Source organism: Mus caroli, chromosome 7 (genome assembly GCF_900094665.2).
Source record: "Mus caroli chromosome 7, CAROLI_EIJ_v1.1, whole genome shotgun sequence".
NCBI lineage: Eukaryota > Metazoa > Chordata > Mammalia > Rodentia > Muridae > Mus > Mus caroli.
Genome location: NC_034576.1, coordinates 111557133 through 111577772, shown reverse-complemented (window position 1 = coordinate 111577772; position 20640 = coordinate 111557133). Strand labels below are relative to the sequence as shown.

Below are 20640 nucleotides of genomic sequence, written 5' to 3'. Positions count from 1 at the left end.
CCCACCTCACCCCCACCTCATCCCCACCTTACCTCCACCTCAACCCACCTCACTCCCACCTCACCCCCACTTTACCCCCACCTTACCTCCCACCTCACCTCTCTCCTCACCCCCTACCTCACCCTCTACTTCACCCCCACAGCCATGCCACAGTTGTACCCATTGCCACATATCAAAGCCCCTCCCTTTGAGGTTTTATTTTTTTCCATGTCACACTTGTTTTATTTATTTATTTATTTATTTATTTATTTTATTTTATTACGTATTTTCCTCAATTACATTTCCAATGCTATCCCAAAAGTCCCCCAAGCATTTGCTGAAAGGACCCTGATATAGAGGTTTTATTTTTTTTAATTGACAAATTTTTATACACTGTATTTTAATCATGTTTTCTGTTTGCCTGGTTCCTCTCAGATTCTCCTCACCTCTCTACCCAACTTTATGTTCTTTCGCTGTCTTTCTAACAAACAAACCAAGCAAAAAGCAAGAAAAAATGTCAAGAAATCTCTCCCTTATGTTCTTCTAGATGCCTGAAAAACGAGTCTTGAGCAAACTCTTACAGTTATTGTGAGAATGTAGTGTGAGAGGAAACCTCAGAATCAGGTGGAAATTCAACCTGATTGCAGCCTGGCTTCTGTAGGTTTGGGTCATTTTTCTTTGGAATACAAGGAAAAAGTGAAGCAGAGGCTGGATTACGGTGCAGTGCTCTTGGTGACGGGTTTCACGGGTTCTGACTTTGCGGTCATAAAGCAGTGTTATGTATGTCATAATGTATACTGTGTTTGTAAGCTCTGACCCCGATTCCTACCAGCGACTCACTGCAAGTTATCTTTATTTAATGGGAAGTGTCCTGCTGACCATTAGACAATGTGTTAGAGAGGAAGTGGTTTCTGTCTTGGAAGGGCTGATAGTTCAGAGTAGTGTTTGCTTTTGGTTGCATTTTATTAATGTTATTTTCCTTAAAACTGGTTGTGGCGTCTGTAGGTGTCTTGTAGGCAGTTAGGTGTTGCCCGGGTTGTGACTCTCACCCCTCTGAGCTATGCTTCTCAGATTTGATGATGATATTGAGGGTCAGAATTTATTTCCCACATCTGAGTTGGGGGCTCACATCACACATTTTCTTAGCCAACAAAGTAATTTCATGGAAAATTGTTGCCATTTGGAAGTTCCTCTCTTGTAGTGCTCCAGAGAACATTCAAGATACAGATGACAGGCAGAAACCACAAAATGTTATAGTGTATATTTATATTAATAGTTATCTATCTCTCTAATAATAATAATACTTGGACTTACATTTTCAATATAATAAGATTAAAATTATATTTATTCCATATGTGTATATATTTATGTGTGGGTAGATGTGGGCATGCCACAGCATGAATGTGGAGGTCAAGAGATGGGTTCTTGCCTTCCACCACGTGGGTGCTGGGGTTAAAACCAGGTCACCAGACTTGGCATCAGGTGCCTCTCCTTCCCGAGTCACTCTTACTTTTAAACTGATTGTTCTTCAATTTGACAAGAAAAAGTGGGCTGATTTCCTTTTCTTTACAGTTTCTTCTACTCTTTCTCCATTTCTTTTCTAGCAAGGTCATTTCTCAGGACACCAAGCTTTCAATTCATCCCTTCTCCACCAGACCCACACGGTAAATTTAAAGCCATTGCTTTGTTACAGAGAATTCAAACTGGCTGAGGTAAACGTTAGGGCTTGTAACTGCTTTGGTCTGTGGCAGGACAGCAAGATCTCCATTGGAGTACTGACTTCTGCAGAGGTGAGGTCCACTGCCTTCTGCTCTTCTCACAGGTTGCTACATCTCAGGTGACTCTTAGAAGGGATAATTCATTTTAGGGATATATATAGGAAACATCAAGATGTTAGGAACTCCTTTCTAGCTTCCCAACCACTTGGCCTTCTTGCCTCACCTCTAACAGTTCTGTTGGCTGAGATATCCTGCTTGCATGGGTGACAACCTTGAATGTTAGGAAGCCCTTTATGCTATGTTGAAGCTTCTCATACATCCTCACCCCACCCAAGCCACAGGGAGGTCTAATCCAGTCTTTTTCAGCCTCACAAGGAAGCCCTCAGCATTTACTTTGAGAAGCCTTACCTTATATCACACACACACACACACACACACACACACACACACACACACCCCATTTCCCTGATGGCTTTTGCCATGTTTTCACATGGGTGAATTGTAATTCTAGCCCTTTCTCATAAATTGACACTCAGATTTTCACTGAGTGCCTAGTGTGTGCAAAGAAGGGCCTGTGTGTATATGACATTTCCCAGTACTGGTGTTATAGGAAGAAAGACATTAGATAACAGGAGAGAGAGAGAGAGAGAGAGAGAGAGAGAGAGAAAGAGAGAGAGAGAGAGAGAGGAGAATTCTGATTTTATCCAGCTCTTTAAGCCAACCTTTCTTTTTTTTAGTCATAACTTTAAGATTTATTTATTTTAAATTATATCTGTGTAGGTAAATGCACATTTATGAGTGCCCACAGAGTCTAGAAGAAGGTTTCAAATCCTCTGAGGCTGGAGTTATGGTGGTTGTTTGACACGGATGCTGTAACTTGAACTTGTATTCTCTGGAAAAGCAGTGTGGACCATCACTCCAGCCCCACCAAGCTATCTTTAATAACTCTCTGTTCTTACCTTTAACTACCAGTCAGAGACCACACTTGAGACTGTTCTCCGTTCTGTAGCTTAATCAGTTGGGGGTGTTATAGGACTCAAAATAGAAACAAACAAATAAACACAACACAACACAACTAGTAGCTCACCTCACCCAGTTACAATCTAAAAATGACTTATGTGTATCTATGTGTGCCTCAGTGCATGTATGTGCACCATATACATGCAGTTGTCTGCAGAGTTCAGAAGAGAGTATTGGATCTCCAAACTAGAGTTATAGTCATGTGTGCTGCCTGATGTGGGTGCTGGGAACTGAACCCATGTCCTCTGGAATAATAGCAAGCACTGTTGAGCTCTCTCCAGTCCTCCAGTAACTTAAAAAAATCTCTGAAATAATGAAAAATTTTAATATATTACAAATAATTTTATAAGGCATAATTTCTGTAGCCATGCCCTCAGTGGGATGGTGGTCAAGCTGGTGTCTGTAAATCTAAGAGCATGCCCTGGAAAGCTCATTTGCTTCCTCTCTAGGCGAATGAACATGTACAGAGTGAACAGTGAGTATCCAGTCAGTCAGTCAGTCGAGGTGCAGCCTATAAGGCGCTTCTTCTTGATGTGAATAGAACGTATTTTTGACTGAATTGACTGACTATTTAGGTTTCTTGTAGACACAGTCCTAGCAAAGAAAACTAAAAAATTGCTTTTGGCAAAGAAAATTGCAGCTAGTTATATCTCATAAAACCATTCTTGTGTTCATTTTCTTGAGGAAATTGCTGTAAGTGCATTTTCTAGGACCAATATGTAAGAAACCTTTTTTATGATTGAATAAAAACTCAGAGATTTTTAGTATCAGAAATGTTCCATTGACTTGGCTTGGTTCTGAAAATGAAGGGAATATCTTTAGCCAACGAAAGCTCATCATTAGTCAATGCTGACAGGATTTGAACTTATTTTACTTGCTTGGTTTTATTCTTAGATATGTCCAGTTTTGGGGGACACAAGGAAACATTATATCAGGAGCATCTTTGGCTTCTAATAGATCTTTTTATATTTATGTTCATTTGAACATAATTTCATGATTCTATAGGAAAGAGCTATTAGTCTTCTTGTTTACATAAAGAAGGTTTGTGATGCTTAATTTTATGCTTCTAAAATAAGAGAAACATTGACTGGTTAGACTAGGACTTACTCTGTAAATAAACATGTCAGATCAGTTTATAGATGAGAAAGAAATCCATGTGAATAAACATTTGTCCTACTTTGGCTCTTGTTAATCTAATGCATTTTGAATTTAGCTACCCCCTCCAATCCAAAAAGCTAACTTTGAAATCTAGTTCTTGTCCAGAAATTCTGCCTGTATCCATTCAATCTATTGTTTCAGAACAGACCCTGCTGTGGTGAAAAGCAGAGCCTCCCTTTGACAAATGTATTGGCTGTTTTGTTGGAGAACAGAAATGAAGCTCCTGGGTGACTCATAGAAGCTCTCCACGTTCTGGATGCAGCTACTGGATACTTCTTTGTTAACAGGCAAATCAGAAAGCTGGAGCAAGAAAGAACTGCGAAGCTGATGTCATTGTGGGTGACACTGTGAAGCTGACTTACTGAGGACAGGTGGACACAAAGGAAATGCTGTCTGAATAAAGCTAGGGTAACAACGGCTGTTAGATACTCCACATCCATCTTAAGATGAAAAATTATTTGCTTACTTATTTAACATATATTGTATATATTTGAGGAATACAACATAATGGTAACACACACACACTCATATACCCTTGTGAAGCAGATTAACATATTTCTTATCTTGTGTAGTTGTTTTGTGAAAGAAGCAACTAAAAGCGACTTATTTTAACAGGATTCTCTAATACAACAGTTTTATTATCTTTAGATCCCACTGTGCATTAGATCTCCAGACTTGTTTATTCTGCACATCTGCTTCATATCCTTTAACTTTATTTGCCTATTTTCTCTCTCCTGACACTGTGATGATAAGCATTCCATTCTATCTGTATATTTGAGATCTTTCTGCTTCTCCCTCCATGTATATGGGGCGTATTTATGTTTGGCTTATTTCATCTAGTATACCATCTTCTAGATCCATCCAAATTGTGTCAAATGGCAGGGTTTCCTTCTTTTTAAAATGAATTTATTTACTTTAAATCCTTACTGTAGTTTTCCCTCCTTCCTCTCCTTCCATCCCTAACCCCATCTGCTTCTCCTCCCTTGCTCTTCAGCGAAGAGGAGACCTCCCATGGATAAGAACCATCCTTGGCAGATCGAACTGCAATAAGACATGGTGTGTCTTCTCCTATTGAGGCTAGACAGGGCAGCCTCATGGATTGCTAGGATTAACAGTAAATATGGCCATCTTACTGAAAAATTATCTACAAATTCAATGCAATTCCCATAAAAATTCCAGCACAATTCTTTACAGACCTTGAAAGAACAATACTCAATTTCATATGGAAAAATAAAAAGCCCAGGATAACTAAACAATCCTGTACAATAAAAGAACTTCTGGAGTTATCACTATCCTCAATTTCAAGCTGTACTACAGAGCAACAGTAATAATAACACACGTTATTGGCATAAAAACAGAAAGGTTGATCAATGGAATGGAATAGAAGACCCAAAGTTGGGGAACTAGAGGTATCATCCAGAAACTCTCAGATGCCAAGAAAACAAGAGCCTCCCAGGACCCCTCGGGGATGACATTAGCTGAAATACCCCACAAAGGGGAGGGAGAACCTGTTGAGACCATATCCAGAGGTTAGGCATGGCCCCCCAGTTGAGGGATGGACCCACCCACCTATCTTCAAAATTTTAACCCAGAATTGCTCCTGCCTAAAGGAAATATAGGGACAGAGTGGAGCAGAGACTGAAGGAAAGTCCATCCAGAGACTGCCCCACCTGGGGATCCACCCCACATGCAGACACCAAACCCAGATACTATTACTGATGCCAAGAAGTGCTTGCTGATAGGAGCCTGATACAGCTGTCTCCTGAGAGGCTCTGGCAGATCCTGATTAATACAGATGGAGATGCTCACAGCCAACCATCAGAATGAGCATAGGGTCCTCAATGGAGGAGTTAGGGGAAGGACTGAAGAAGCTGAAGGGTCCTTATCCAGCATCAAAGGTACTGTGAAGGCTTGATGTCTCAGTGTAGAGGGTGGTGAGGCAGGAGTGGGTAGGTGGGTGGGGGAGCACCCTCATAGAAGGAGGGATGGAATTGGGGGTTTACAGAGGGGAAACCAGGAAAGGAGATAACATTTGAAGTGTAAATAAATAAAATATCCAATTAATATATGACTTTTATACAGAGGGTTATGTTTTCCTTTTTCTTTTCTTTTTCTACTGTTTATTTCCTCATGGGTTTTCTCTTGTTCTTTTTTTCTTTTTTGGAGAGCTTATTGAAGAGAAGGGAAATATATATATTCTTTTGTTGGTGGTTTAGTTCCTGGGAGCTCTGGGTGGTCCAGTTAGTTGATATTGTTCTTCCTGTGGGATTGAAACCCCCTCAGCTCCTTCAGCCCTTCCCCTAGCTCTTCCATTGGGGTCCCTAGGCTCAGTGCAATGGTTGGCTGTGAGTATCTGCATCTGTATTGGTTAGTGCTAGCAGAACCTCTCAGGGGACAGCTTTATCAGGCTTTTGTCAGCAAACGCTTCTTGGATCCATAGGTGGGGCGGTCTCTGGATGATCTTTCCTTCAGTCTCTGTTCTATTTTTTGTCCCTGTCTTTCCCTTGGGCAGAAACATTTCTGGATTAAAAAGTTTGAGATGGGTGGGTGGTGCCATTCCTCAACTGGTAGTCATGCCTATCTACTGGAGGTGGTTTCTACAGGTTCTCTCTCCCCTTTGGTGGGTATTTTGGCTAAAGTCATCAATGATGGGTCCTGGCAGCCTCTTGCTTCCCTGGTGTCTGGGACTTTCTAGTGGCTGTGTGTGTTTGCATGAGTGTGAAGGCCAGAAGACACTCTCAGCTGTCATCCTGGGGACATAATTCTCTTCCTTTTAGACAGGAACTTTCAATGACCTTGAACTTACCAGTTTGTCCAGACTGGCTGGTCAGTGATCCCTGGGATCCTCTTGTCTCTGCCTCCCCAGCACGGTGATCACAAGCCTGAACCACCATGCCTAGTATTTTTACTTGGGTTCTGAGAATTTGAACTCAAGTCCCCAATTCAGGTTTACTAACTGGGTGATTTCCTTAACCAAACTTTTGTCTGTTTATCTGTCTGTCTGTTTGTTTACGTAATGGTTCTCTTTATGGATTGTATTATGTTTGCTTTGTGTTGCTATGACAAACATATCTGGCAGGACAACATAGGGGAAGAAACATTTATTTTAGCTCATGGTTTCAGAGGGTTTGGTCTATAGTTTTTTCATCTCCATGTGTTTGGGAAAAGCATTATGTTATGGAAGACAGCTGTGTATAATATAATATAATATAATATAATATAATATAATATAATATTATATAATAGATGGACAGCAGAGAATGAACCAGGATCCATTCTCTTTGACCACCTTCTTTTAGTCTCTTCTTATATGTTTCCTCAACTACCAAAATAGTACCATTTGGAAGCCAGGTATTCAAATGAGGAGCCTGTAGGAGACATTACATGTTCAAACTTAAATTTCACATAGGTGTAGAATGATAGCTTGTTGTGTTTTTACTTCTTTTCTTTTTTAATTACTGATGTTGGATCTTTTCATATTCCTGTTGGCAACTTTTAATGTCTTGTTTTGAATAAATACTTCTTCAGGCCTTTTACTAAGTTATTGAATAAAGAAATTAAACAAGTAATTTAAGCCATTCCAAAAAGATAAGCCTATGACCAGATAACTTCATACCTAAAAGATCAAGTGACCATAGGTGTGTGGGTTCATTTCTGGTTCTTCTATTCTATTCCATTGGTCTACCTGCCTGGTGCTGTACCAATACCATGCAGCTTTTATCACTATTGCTCTATANTACAGCTTGAGGTCAGGGATAGTGATTCCACCAGAAGTTCTTTTATTGTTGAGAATAGTTTTTGCTATCCTGTGGTTTTTTTTTTTTTTTTTTTTNTTNTTCCAAATGAATTTGAGAACATAAGAACACATCAAAATCATTCACCACGATCAAGTAGGCTTCATCCCAGGGATGCAGGGATGGTTTAATATACAGAAATCCATCAGCGTAATCCACCAAATAAACTCAAAGAAAAAAAACCACGTGATCATTCCATTGGATGCTAAAAAAGCATTTGACAAAATTCAACATCCTTCATGTTAAAAGTCTTGGAAAGATCAAGAATTCAAGGCTCATACCTAAACATAGTAAAAGCAATATACAGCAAACCAGTAGCCAACAGCAAACTAAATGGAGAGAAACTTGAAGCAAACCCACTAAAATCAGGGACTAGACAAGGCTGCCTACTTTCTCCCTATCTATTCAATATAGTACTTGAAGTTCTAGCTAGAGCAATTAGACAACAAAAGGAGGTCAAAGGTGTACAAATTAGAAAGGAAGAAGTAAAAATATCACTATTTGCAGATGATATGATAGTATACTTAAGTGACCCCACAAATTCCACCAGAGAACTCCTAAACCCGATAAACAACTTCAGCAAAGTGGCCGGATATAAAATTAACTCAAACAAATCAGTAGCCTTCCTATACACAAAGGACAAACAGGCTGAAAAAGAAATTAGAGAAATGACACCATTCATAATAGTCACAAACAATATAAAATATCTTGTTGTGACTCTAACCAAACAAGTGAAAGATCTATACAACAAGAACTTCAAGTCTCTGAAGAAAGCAATCAAAGATGGAAAGATTTCCCATGCTCATTGTTTGGCAGGATTAATGTAGTAAAAATGGCTACATGCGGAAAGCAATCTACAGATTCAATGCACTCCCCATCAAAATTTCAACTCAATTCTTCATAGAGTTAGAAAGAGCAATTCTCAAATTCACTCTCATTATTTTTTAAATTAAGTTTTATTTTATTAGTGTGTGTGTGTGTGTGTGAGAGAGAGAGACAGAGAGAGAGAGAGAGGAGCATGATGGGAGAGGTACACGGGATGCACATGTCCTTTTATCTTTACATGGGTCTCGGGAACCAAACTCAGATCATCAGGATTTCCTGGCTGAGCCACCTAACCAGCCCTCTCTCACCATTTCTGTTCAACATAGTCCTGAAAATACCCACAAGAACCAACCAACCAACCAACCAAAAAAGCAGAAGCTTGTGTGTGTGTGTGTGTGTATTGTGTGAAGTGTGTTGTGTGAGTGTGTGTGAGAGTATGTTCCGAGTGTGTATTGTGTGCGAATGTGTGGTATGTGTCTGAGTGTGCATGTGTATATATTATGTGTATGTGAATGTATGTGTGTGTGAGTGTGTATGTGAGTGAGTGTGCATGTTGTATGTTGTGTGAGTGAGTGTGTATGTGTGTGTTGTATGTGGTATATTCCTGAGTATGGGGGTATGTTTGCCTGTGCCTGCACATGTGAAGGCCAGAGTTTAACGTAGAGTATTTTCCTCAGTTGCTTTTCACTTTATGGTTTGAGAACCTGGTGAGCCCTTACTCATTGGAATAGGCTGTTGGGCCAATGAGCTCTGTGGATCCACCTGACTCTTAATTCCCTCCCTACCCCAGCCTCAGCTGGCCCCGGCACCAGGGCTACAGATACATGGAACTGCACCTGGCTTTGGGTGCTGAGGATCTGACCTGAGGCCCTCATTCCTGCACGGCAAGTGCTTTACCCACCAAGCGATCTCCTTACCCTTTGTTTTTTTTGATTTATTTATTTATTTATTTATTTATTTATTTATTTATTTATTTATATTAGCTACTTTCTTCATTCACATCTCCAGTGCTATCCCCAAAGCCCCTTACCCTTTGTAAACATGCTGTTAGAACAGGGTTTAATGAGAAGAAACTCAGCTACAGTTTAAGTAGTCTTTTCATTGTAAATCATTTTATAGATTTCTGTAAAAATTTTCTGCTTCTCATTGTTAAAAAATAAAACCCATAGCAGCATTGTCATCATTACCACATCCATAGAGTGATGTCTTATGCATTTGACATGGGACTTTCTACACCTGCCAAGAAAAAGCACTATTTGCTTGAACATAAAAGCTGTTATTTGACGATCTATTCCATTGCTCTGAGTCATTGATGGTTACAGGATTTATATTTATCCTGTAATGCAAAACAATTTCTTCTAGGTCTGAAGTAAAATCACTTCATAAAATGTATGCAGGAACATTCCAAATTATCTTTGTCTTGCTTTATGTACTTGAAAATGAAGTCAAGCATTTGTAAGATTGCTCTCTCTTTTTTTTTGTCTGTCTGTCTCTGCCTCTCTGTCTCTCTGTCTCTCTGTCTCTCTCTTTTTTTCTCTCTCTCTCTCTCTCTCTCTTTCTTTGTGTGTTTGTACAAGTAAATAGGCTTACATGTATATGCACCAGAAGTTAACCTTAGATGTCGTTCTCAGGAGCCATCGACTTTTTTGTTTATGTTATAAGATACTGTCTCTCACTGGCTCTTGGGGCTCTCTGATTAGGTTAGACTGTCTGGACTACCTAGCCCAGGATACTCCTGTTTCTGCTCCCCAAAGCTGCAATTACAAGTGTGCACCACCACATATGGGTTTTTATGTGAGTGCTTCGGATCAAACTCAGGTCCACAGGCTGGTGCAGCAGTGGCTTTACCAGGGCGCCGTCTCGTTGCCCCTCTGGAGGGTACTTTACATGTGCTGTTCCTCACACTTGCCATTGTCAGTTCAAACAAGAGTTGTTTCTGCTGCTTTGATGAAAGGCTACACTTGCTGGACTGACTTGTTTATTATTTCTAAATGATTTTAAAATATACAGTACATATTACATTGTGTAAAAACAAGTATAGCACTTGAAAAGTTTTTGCTTTCATTCACAAATGAGATTGACTAATAGGATCCCTTCCTTCTTGGGAGGGCCATTGCCATGGTAAGAGTTTGGTTATGTGACCTGGGTAGAATGGAGCTAGATGGCTATCCTGGGCTCCAAAGTTTGTATGAAAATCACTCACTCGCTGTCTCAGTTAGGGTTTACTTGCTGTGAAGAGACGCCATGACCAAGGCAATTCTTATAAAGGAAACCATTTAATTGGGGCTGTCTTACAGTTTCGGAGACCCAGTCCATTATCATGATGGTGGGAAGCACAGCATCATGCAGGCGGACATGGTTCTGGGGAAGCCAAAATGTTCTACATGGTGATCTGAAGGCAGCAACTGTCTTCCACAGGCGGCCAGGAAGAAGGGCTATCTTCTGAGCTGGGCAGACCCTGAGCAGAGGAGTCCACAATAGCTGCCTACACAGTGATGTACTTCCTCCAACAAGGCCACACCTCCTCCAGTAAGGCCACACACTCCATATGGCCAAGCATTCAAACACATGAATCTATAGGAACCAAACCTGCTTAGATCACCACACCCACTTAGTGTGGGAATGAACTCTGCTGTGACACTCTCTGAGTGGGGTGATTAATACTTTGAAGAAGTTAAAGTGAGGTGAGGGGATTGAGGGCACAGGCCTTCTGTTTCAGTGAGATGGATAGGAAAGCCCCTCACATGAGTAGAAGCTGCAGTGAAGCTAGTGACTGTTTGAGGGAGCATATCCTTACTGAGGAAGCAGAAAGCAAAAGCCTGAGTATAATTAGAGCAGCAAAGTGAGCTATAAGATCAGGCCTGAGAGGTAGGAATGGGCCTATTTATTTGATTCAACAGAGTTTAAAGTTTGTTCCTTTAACCAAAGTTTTCTATCGACTGCTTGCTTAGTATTTTCTTTCTCTGGCTTCCATGAAGGCTTGCATGGATTCTTCTTTCTCCACTTCCCATTTGGATGTAGGATTATGGGGATTATAGATGTGTGTTACCATGTCTGGATTTATGTGGGTTCTGGGCTCTAAACCTGGATATTTACACCTGCATGGCAAGTGCTTTACCTACTAAGCCATCTCTCCACACTTCAGAACACACATCTCTTTTTGAGAGCAGTAGTGATGATATTATATAAGTCACATAGCTATTCATAAGGCCAAGAAATGTGTGTGTGTGTGTGTGTATATGAATGATGTTAAGGAGCACATTGCTGCCTCTAACAAAACCAGGATTCTGTTAGTAAGGAAGAATGGGACAATAAATATTGGATAAACAGTTACCAGTACCTTTTATAAAATCCTGTGGGCCTGGTGACTCCCATACTATACAGAGTGCTTTTATATCAAGTACAGCAAAATCGAAAGAGTCCCAATTTGTTTTATGAAATGACTCAGCATCTCATCTCAAAAACTAATAAATATGTCTAAAAGGAAAAAAAAGTTAAACTTTTTAATGTAACTGAAAACTCAAAATACAAACATGTCATTTTTCCAGTATCCTAAAAAAAAATTCATCAGGATCACTTAGGATCTGTAGTATAATGGTAATAAAATCAGAAATGCTTTTAATATTGGGAAAATTAAAATATAAATCCAAATATAATATTATATATCAAAGTCCCAGTAATAAAAAATATGATAAGCAAAATTGATAAAGGACTTGACAGAGGTCAGCACTTAGTTCTGGTTAAAAATCATCTTACATAGCATCACCTTGCCTTTTAAACCTCTGTTCATGCCCACAGATAAAAACTCCCATCAACCCTAATCACAGAAACATCACTTTTTAGTCCAAGGTACTGAGAATAAGCAACAGTTGTGGGTTCAGCCCTAAATAAGATTTTTACACCACTCCCTCTCAGGTTCAGGGAAGATTGCAGAGGAGGGGGTGGACATAGGATGTAAGAGCTGAAAGAGGGTGAAGGAGCTGTGAATGCCATCTGCTAGACTCCGTGCAAACATTGTCATCATCAGTTCACAGTAGTGAACCTGCACATGACTGGCCCTATCAATCAGTCATAGGAGAGCGAATGGAACCCACCCTTACTGCTGAACTGTTGGCTGTTGCTAGATTCTGGGAGGGAGAAACCCTGTCTTCAGTTGTGTAGCCACCCCTAAGCTTGTCAGCTCCAAATACATGGTCATACAGACAACCCTGGATAAACTCAAGGGAAGGACAGGATCACAGAACAAAATGGATAGGCATGAATGTGTGGAAACCTTGCTAAATAAGGTCACAGTCTATTATTGTCCAGACAGTTTTGAGCTCTGCACAAAATGGATGACTTCCCTTTACCAGCAGGGCTTCTTCTCTGACCTTGTCTGGGGATCCCAACCCCCAACATCCTATACGTGGGAAAGATGGAGTAGTGATTGGCAGACTCCAAGTTCAAATTCCTCTTTTCCCCTTCCCTCCTTCACCCCAACCCTCAAGAACATGCCTAGCAAGTACCTAGGATTGCTGGAATGCCTCTCCATGCAAACAAGGCATTTACAGAATTTTAAAACTCCAGCCAATTATTTTCATTGACCCCAAGAACTCCTTCCCACTCTGTAAGGTCCATATGTAACCCTGGTTTGCCCCAAATAAAGTGTATGCATTCAAGCCCACCCTAAATAAAGTTTGACCAGGATCCTGTAGAACCCACTTGTTCTAGACTTTGCTTCATCCTTCTATTCTAGTGTGCAGTGGCATCAAACAGAGGATGCAGAACCACAGCTGAACCCCAGAATGCATACCACACGGCACATGAACTAGAGAAGAAATGTATAGGGGAAGGAGTGATGGGAGGCAGGTTGTAGGAAGAGGGAGAAAGTAGGGGGTTAGAGTGATCATGCGTTTGTACCTGTATGAAATTGTCAAAGAACAAATGTAATTAATAAAAAGAAATAGCTAGCCCTAAGTATCTGAGACTAGAATTATAGTTCTTTAGTAAATTAAGAATATTTAATTTCTTATGCTAGCAAGTTTTTTTCCACTTCAAAGGATAAAAGTATATTTTATATCTCCCAAGCAGGTGAAGCTGCCTATAAAATATACTTTAAAAGAATATCTGAACTAGGGTGACATAAAGCCACAACAATGCGCCCCTTTTTGCTTCTGCAAGTTTCCCAAGGCATTCTTCAATATGTGTCATGGGGCTCATTCTTGTTTCCTCTTCAGCTCCTACTTCTCCAGCTTGCTTCCATGAAAGCAGTAGACCCAGCTTTGTAGAATTCTGTAAATACCAATACTAAACTTAAGAAGACCGTGTACCATGATATGAACTCACCAGTATCCCCCAGAGCTGTGTCTCTAGCTGCATATGTAGCAGAGGATGGCTTAGCCGGCCATCACTGGGAGGAGAGGCCCTTGATATTGTGAAGATTATATGCCCCAGTACAGGGGAATGCCAGGGCCAGGAAGCAGGAGTGGGTGGGTTGGGAAGCAGGGCGGGGAGAGGGTATAGGGGGCTTTGGGGATAGCATTTGAAATATAAATGAAGAAAATATCTAATAAAAAAGAAAGCCATATACCCATTTATTCCCCTCTAAAAGTAAGGCTACTTTTAATAATTTCCTTTGAACTTTTACAATTAAATATTTTTATAAAGTCAAATTATTCTTTTCCTTTAGTGAAGTGTATTAGAGATATTGGCTGAGATATTTGCTTGTAGGTTAGAGCTTTAAATTATGAAACCAATATGTTCTACACCAATATTTTTTATATTTTTAGCTATATTCGCATTCAGAAATAATCTAGTCTTATTGTTGTTGGTAGTAACCATGTTATGGTCCAGTTTTGTTTTAAGTATGAACTTTTCTTGGTGGAATAATTTGGTTCTAGTTGCTGGTTTTCCTGAGATTGTCAGGAGGTGATAGGGTAGGATTTTGCTAATCGGTGCCTTCTTTTCTGCCCACAGCTCCCATGTGTGAAGTGTGGTACCTCATTAACCCAAGGACTTCACCAACAGGAAGCTGTATTCTTTACCAGCAACCCACCACATCCCTTTTGATCTGGTTTTCTTTTTCAAAAAGTGGAAACCTTCTTTTGAGTTCTAATGGCTGACCCCAGCTTGGATGACAACCCTACAGCGTGCCCCCACTGTGCATCCTCTCGGGCTGGCCTACTGTGTGTATGTCCAGCAGGCAAGTCTCCAGTCCTGGTGGTGGAAATGTCACAGACATCGAGTATTGGTAGTGCAGATTTTTTTGCTTCACAAGAGAGAAAAAAAGAAAGAAATACCAGCAGAGAATCTTCTCTAAAAGATTTGGTAAATATTGAAAATTCTGCAACACAAATTGACAGCTTATTCTGTATTCCCATCTAAATCACTCCTTATCCTATGAGCCCTTGGCAGCCAATCCGTTGCCTTCTTAGAGTTCCTAAAGAACTACTTGTTTCCCACAGACGATGAGCAAAGTTGCTTAGTTACATGCTGTTTGATTGATACTTCAGTCACTGTCAAATGACTTCTCAGGATCCCAGACAGTTGAGATTATTAGTCCAGCTCGTCAAAGCTTAACACTTAGTTTTAAGGAAAAACTTCTTTTCCAAGTTTAACTAAATAGGACTTTTGATCATTTTCTTCAACTGATACAGAGTTAAGATTTATAACAAAAGTTAACATGTAAGCTGTAGCTTCATTATCTAAGATAAAGTTCTAGTTATCTATCTAGAATATAAAATATACTTTACAAGGCTGGTCCACATGACTTTCAAATAATGTGTGGATTCCCAGTCGAAGTGGTTTGACTGCACTCATCTGTGTGAAGAGCGCAGCTGGGGACTGTAGTCCATCTAGTGTAAGTTTGGTGAAGAGGAACAGTAAGGTTAGGAAAAGTCAGACCCCGATTCTTCACCTGAACCTCCTGAGACTAGCAGCCTCACTTGAAGGTCTTCTTTAGCCTAATGGGCCAGTGACTTGTACTGTACTCTGGATTTGAACATGACAGTCAATTATTTTGTATACAGTAAATGCTATATGTATGGTATCCATTAAAGCTTATCCCACTTAAGAGTTCACCATTAAAAGAATATTTCATCTTAAGAGTTGTTTTTCAAAATTATCTTTTGGCCCTAGTCCATAAGAACTTCAAATGTGGAGAGAAAACCTCAGGCACAATGGAGTCGGAGCAATGTCACAGTAGGAAAAATCCCACACATAAGAATGGATGATGGAGCAGGTATCGAGGTATGCAGGAAGCAAGCTGAAGCTGCTGGACAGGCTCGGGTTTCTTCTCTTTAGCATTTTGTTTCATCTTTTTTTTTTTTTAAACAAAATTTACTTATTTTAATTTAAAACATTTCACAATATATTTTAATGTTTCCCTTCCCCAACTACTCCCAGATCACCACCTACCCACTCAACTTTATCTTTGTTCTTTCTCTTTCAAGCATGGGGATTAGAGTTGGATTCCAGCTCCTGTGTAGATAGAAAGTGGGTGCAGCGGCCCCTGAAGCTCCAGTGCTGGGGGAGAGGAAGAGAGAAGTGTCTGTCTTTCAAAACAAAACAAACTTCCACAAAACACAAAACCAAAAATAAACAAAGACCCAAAAGACAAAGATATGAAAAGTTCACATACACACACCTGCATGTACACACACACACACACACACACACACACACACACACACACACCAGTAAAAAAACAAAAATCAAACCATGGAGTCCATTTTATGTTGGCTAAGTATTCCTGGGCATGGGGCCTTCCCTGGAGTGTAGTTGATATATGCACAGTGACACTCACTCCTTTTGGAGAAAACCGACTTTCTCTTTGCCAGCAGGTTTCAATTGTAAATAGCATATTGGTTAAGACTAGACTTTGTGTCCACTTTTCCCTCTAGTGTGGGGAACTGACTGGCTTGAGCCTGTGTAGGTCTATGAGAGCTGCCACAGTGCCTGTAAATTCATATGTAAACCTAAGACTAGAAAGGTCATGGACCCTGTGGAAAAACCTAAATCTATCATTCTGCTAAAGGTACATAGCAGTGAAATGAGTTCTGATGGCATGGTGCCATCCCCATAGGTATCTGGGAGGCTTCTTCCAGTAGATGGGAATTAACAGAGGCCCATGACTGGACAATGTGCTGAGATACTTGGAGCATTTAATTCTAATGTGATATCTTCATTAAATCCACCCCCTTAAGGCTCAGGGATCTATGCGGAAGGAGAGGCAGAAAGATTGTAAGAGCCAGAGGTGATGGATCGCCTCAAGGAAAGGCACACCATACCCAAACTTTCAGGTGTCCTCTAAGCCAATGATTTGTGACAGAGACAATTGAAAAGTAAACCTGAAGAAAGGAAGTCAAGACTACTGTAAACATTTTAAGCATATTGAAGTTTTAACTAAAGGAATTGCAGACTATTTCCTGCTCATGCAAGGCCAAGGGATTTCACCTAAACTAGGGGTATTTGCATTAAGAATCTTTTCCTAAAGGCAGTAGTGCTCTCTTTGTTCAGACTTTTTGATGATTCAGAGGCCAATTTTACATAGCTCATCTGCTCACTGCTTTGGTGACCTCTCCATTTTTTCAGTTTAGATAAATGCCCTCATCATTCTTTTTAGGGTTCCAATTAACATAAAAATATGAAGTAAGGACTGCAGAGATGGCCCATTCAGTAAAGTGCGTTGAGGGCAAGCATGGGGATTAGAGTTGGATCCCGGCTCCTGTGTAGATAGAAAGTGGGTGCAGTGGCCCCTGAAGCTTCAGTGCTGGGGGAGAGGAAGAGAGAAGTGTAAGCAGCAGGCCACAGGAGGTGAGGCCTGTCTGGTTGTGCAGACAAAGGTAGTTGCACTGCCAACCACCACAGCAGAGAGGAATCTCGAGGGGAGCTTCTTCAGCTGCTTGACCCCACAGAGACTTCACTGGTGGCATTGCCCCAGCCGGTGTCCCATGTGTTCCAGGCCCTGTGTGTGATTGGTTCAGAAACTCATCTGTCCTCTGCTGATGATTTGCATCACAGAAACTTACACATGCTAATCCTCAAGAAATGAAAAGGAGTTGTGTGGTTTTTTGTTTTGTATTCTGAACCAGAACACTGCTGTTGGCCAAACTAGTTCATTCTCTCTTTGAAAACAAAAGCTAAATGATGAATCAGAAAGATGCTTGGTTTAGATCAGTGGTTCTACTGAAGCAAATGCGTAGTGTCTCTATTTGATCTTACCCTAGAACAGAGTTCCTTTCCCTTGAAAATCTTTCAGTATTGTATGTTCATTCTTAATGCCTGGTGAATGCCACAGATGTAAAGGAACTTTTTTATTTGTTTGTTTGTTTCCAGGAATTCTATACATTTGGAAGAATATTGGGACAGGGGAGCTTTGGAATGGTCTTTGAAGCTACAGACAAGGAAACAGGAGCTAAGTGGGCAATTAAAAAAGTGAATAAAGAAAAAGTAAGACTTTCCCGTGTGGCATTCCCAGGGTACAGTGCCAGGGTGGGGTAGGAGTGAGCAATGCAGCTTCCCTCATTAACCCCATTGTGTCTTCCCATGAGGGCCAGGACTGGACTAACTGTTGGAGAAGTGTGGGGACTACTCTAATCTCCTGTGAAGGCACTAATTCCTGTACTCAGGTGGATTTATGCTGTCTGGAAAATGCAAAAGCGTCAACAGAACTACTATAACTAAATATGTAAACTTTATAAGTAAAATTGAAGTCAGAACTAGTGCTGAGCATGTATAGATATAGGGCTATAAGTATGGAAGTCTTAGTTGGAAGTAAATCCTGTTGCCCCCCCGCCCCCGCCCCGAGTTGTTTGCTGTACTTCTCTTCTATTTTCTCATTTAATTGTGTTTCCTTACTGTTGGCCAATCCTCCTTCCAGTCGTGTCTACTGTCCCTGTGCATCTGCTGGCTCTCTGTATTAGTAGTTGGCAGAGGACTGGGCTTCTCTTTAAGGTAAAATCTAAGACCTCAAACTTTACATCAGCTCATTATCAACTTTTGAAAATTTCTCTGTCTGGATAAAGAAGCAAAATGACACCATTGTGGTGTTTTCTTCTTGGATTTGTGATAATAAGTATTGGATCTATAAAACTGAGCAGTAACCTATATGCATTTTTTAAATTCCTGAGTTAAATGAGGTGACATATCAACTTTAATAAAGCAATTAAGAGTCCTTTTAGCATCTTTTACAATTCTTTTGAATCATACTACAGGGCTTCCTGGCATGCTGTTTCTTTGCTTTTTTGTTGTCAATAGAGCTCAAGGTTAGTTTGGGGATTATAGTTGCACCTTTAGGAAGTACTCTCTCATTCATGTACAGACATTGGTAATACAGTATACTGAAGTGGTGAAATAAATGATACCTTTCCATACAGGAACTGGACACTATATTGTAGTGTGTACAGGTCAAGACATTTGGGAACGAGATGAGAACAGATGAATAGCAGGAGAACAATTTCTAACTTTCCAGATCTACTCTTTGCAGAAATGTTCATGCCTCATGGTCACTATTTCTCTGAGCCTCTAGGTTAAGCTTAAAATGTGACTTCATCGTACATGAGCGGGCTGTAGCAGAGTGGTCAGTATTCTCTTCAAACAAACAACGAAGGTTGAACAGGAAAAAGAATGCCCCTAAGTAAAAATTTTAACTAGAATATGTTTGCTTTGTGATCAGTCTCTTTCCTTTAGAATCATTATGTACTTTCCCAAACTGGAGCTAAATTAAAGGTGTGTGCTGAAATCCATTCTTTGTTACCTCATTCAAAAATATTTTTATCTTGAGAAAAGACCCATAAAGGAGGAAACTATTTATCTTCAGATAATGGCAATTTCAGAATGAGGGGAGATGATGGTCTGGGCTAGAGTTGGAACAGATAGAGAGCACCCTAGAATATTCTAGATGATTAGACATCTGAAGAATATCCAGGTATTCCCTGGAGATATCTTCATTTTACCCTTTGTTCCAGGCATAGTAAGGCTTAGATTTTAGGAGACACACTGGGCTTGGATTAGTCTTACAGTAAGGTCTCTGCCTCTCATTTTCTTCTCAGTTAACCAGGGAGACCCAGAAGTAACATAAATACTAGGTTAATTGTTAATATAATGTAATATAGTATAATATAATATATCACATATGTATTATACACATTAATTAAATCAAAACAAGACAACAACAGAGGAACTATTTTTGTTGTAAAGCATCTCTGATTGAGATCCCAAGAAGATTTTGTTTGTGTTATGCTGATGCACAAGGATCACTGTGGTTGAAAGCAATATCAAAAAAGGGACGCTAAAATTGGAATGAGGGCCAGAGGCTATGTTTAGCAAATTTATGGAAACAGTTCAAGAGATTGATCAAGGCCAAATGAAATAAGACTTGAGAATGGACTAAGAAAAGAAGGGGTGTAATTTGATATGATTTTGGAATGGGAGATCCACTTCTCCATTTCTCTTCAGAAAGGAGCAGGCCTCCAAGGAATACCAACTCAACATGACGTAACAGGCTCTTATCTTTGTCTTTCCAGTGTGCCTTAAGAAAGACACTATTCAAAACTGTAGGAAAGGGTATAAAATAGCTAACTTTCATATGAGGAAAGTAGGAGCGGATTCCCACAAGCAACCTGTTTGTTCATCGCTTAGGCTGGAAGTTCTGCGATGAAGCTACTGGAGCGGGAGGTGAGCATCCTGAAGACTGTCAAACATCAACACATCATCCACCTGGAACAAGTGTTTGAGTCCCCTCAGGTAAAGTTCCGTCGGGAGCTGCAGCTGGAAGCTTGTTATTATTACAAAATGAATATCATTCCATTCCAAAGTAGCCCTCTGGGGCACAGTTGCTCATGTCCTTGGCAAAAATCTGTCACTAGAGATTGATGAGAACATTCTGAAGGACTTCTATTATTGATTGTATAATTAGGTGTGTAATGATTAGATTGATGTCTTTAGTTACATGTTCTGGGTGGCACATTAGAAACAAAGGTTCAAGATTAGAAAAATGTCATGCAAATCAAATAGCAAGTAGCACTTCCTCAGAGATGGCATCCTTCCCTACTTGCCTTGCTCCATACACTAGAGACCGTGTGACTATTGCCATGACTCTGCAAGGTTAGCTTCATGCTTAAATTGATAAGGTTTACTTGGCATAGTATAGAAAATATTTTCTTTCC

General features: G+C 40.2%; 1 protein-coding gene across 6 annotated transcripts in view; it reads left to right on the top strand.

Moving 5' to 3' along the window:
• Window positions 1–20640, top strand: part of Stk33 (serine/threonine kinase 33) — a 153855-nt gene that overhangs the window by 73086 nt on the left and 60129 nt on the right. For 5 of the 6 annotated variants that reach the window (XM_021168465.2, XM_021168464.2, XM_021168463.2 and 2 more), the window contains 4 exons: window positions 14450–14800; window positions 15611–15721; window positions 17810–17923; window positions 20114–20218. In XM_021168465.2, coding sequence (XP_021024124.1) covers window positions 14588–14800; window positions 15611–15721; window positions 17810–17923; window positions 20114–20218 — 543 coding nt within the window. In that variant the 5' untranslated portion in view covers window positions 14450–14587. Of the gene's footprint in view, window positions 1–4264; window positions 4284–14449; window positions 14801–15610; window positions 15722–17809; window positions 17924–20113; window positions 20219–20640 lie in introns of those variants that run through there. The other variant, XM_021168466.1, reaches the window with a different exon arrangement.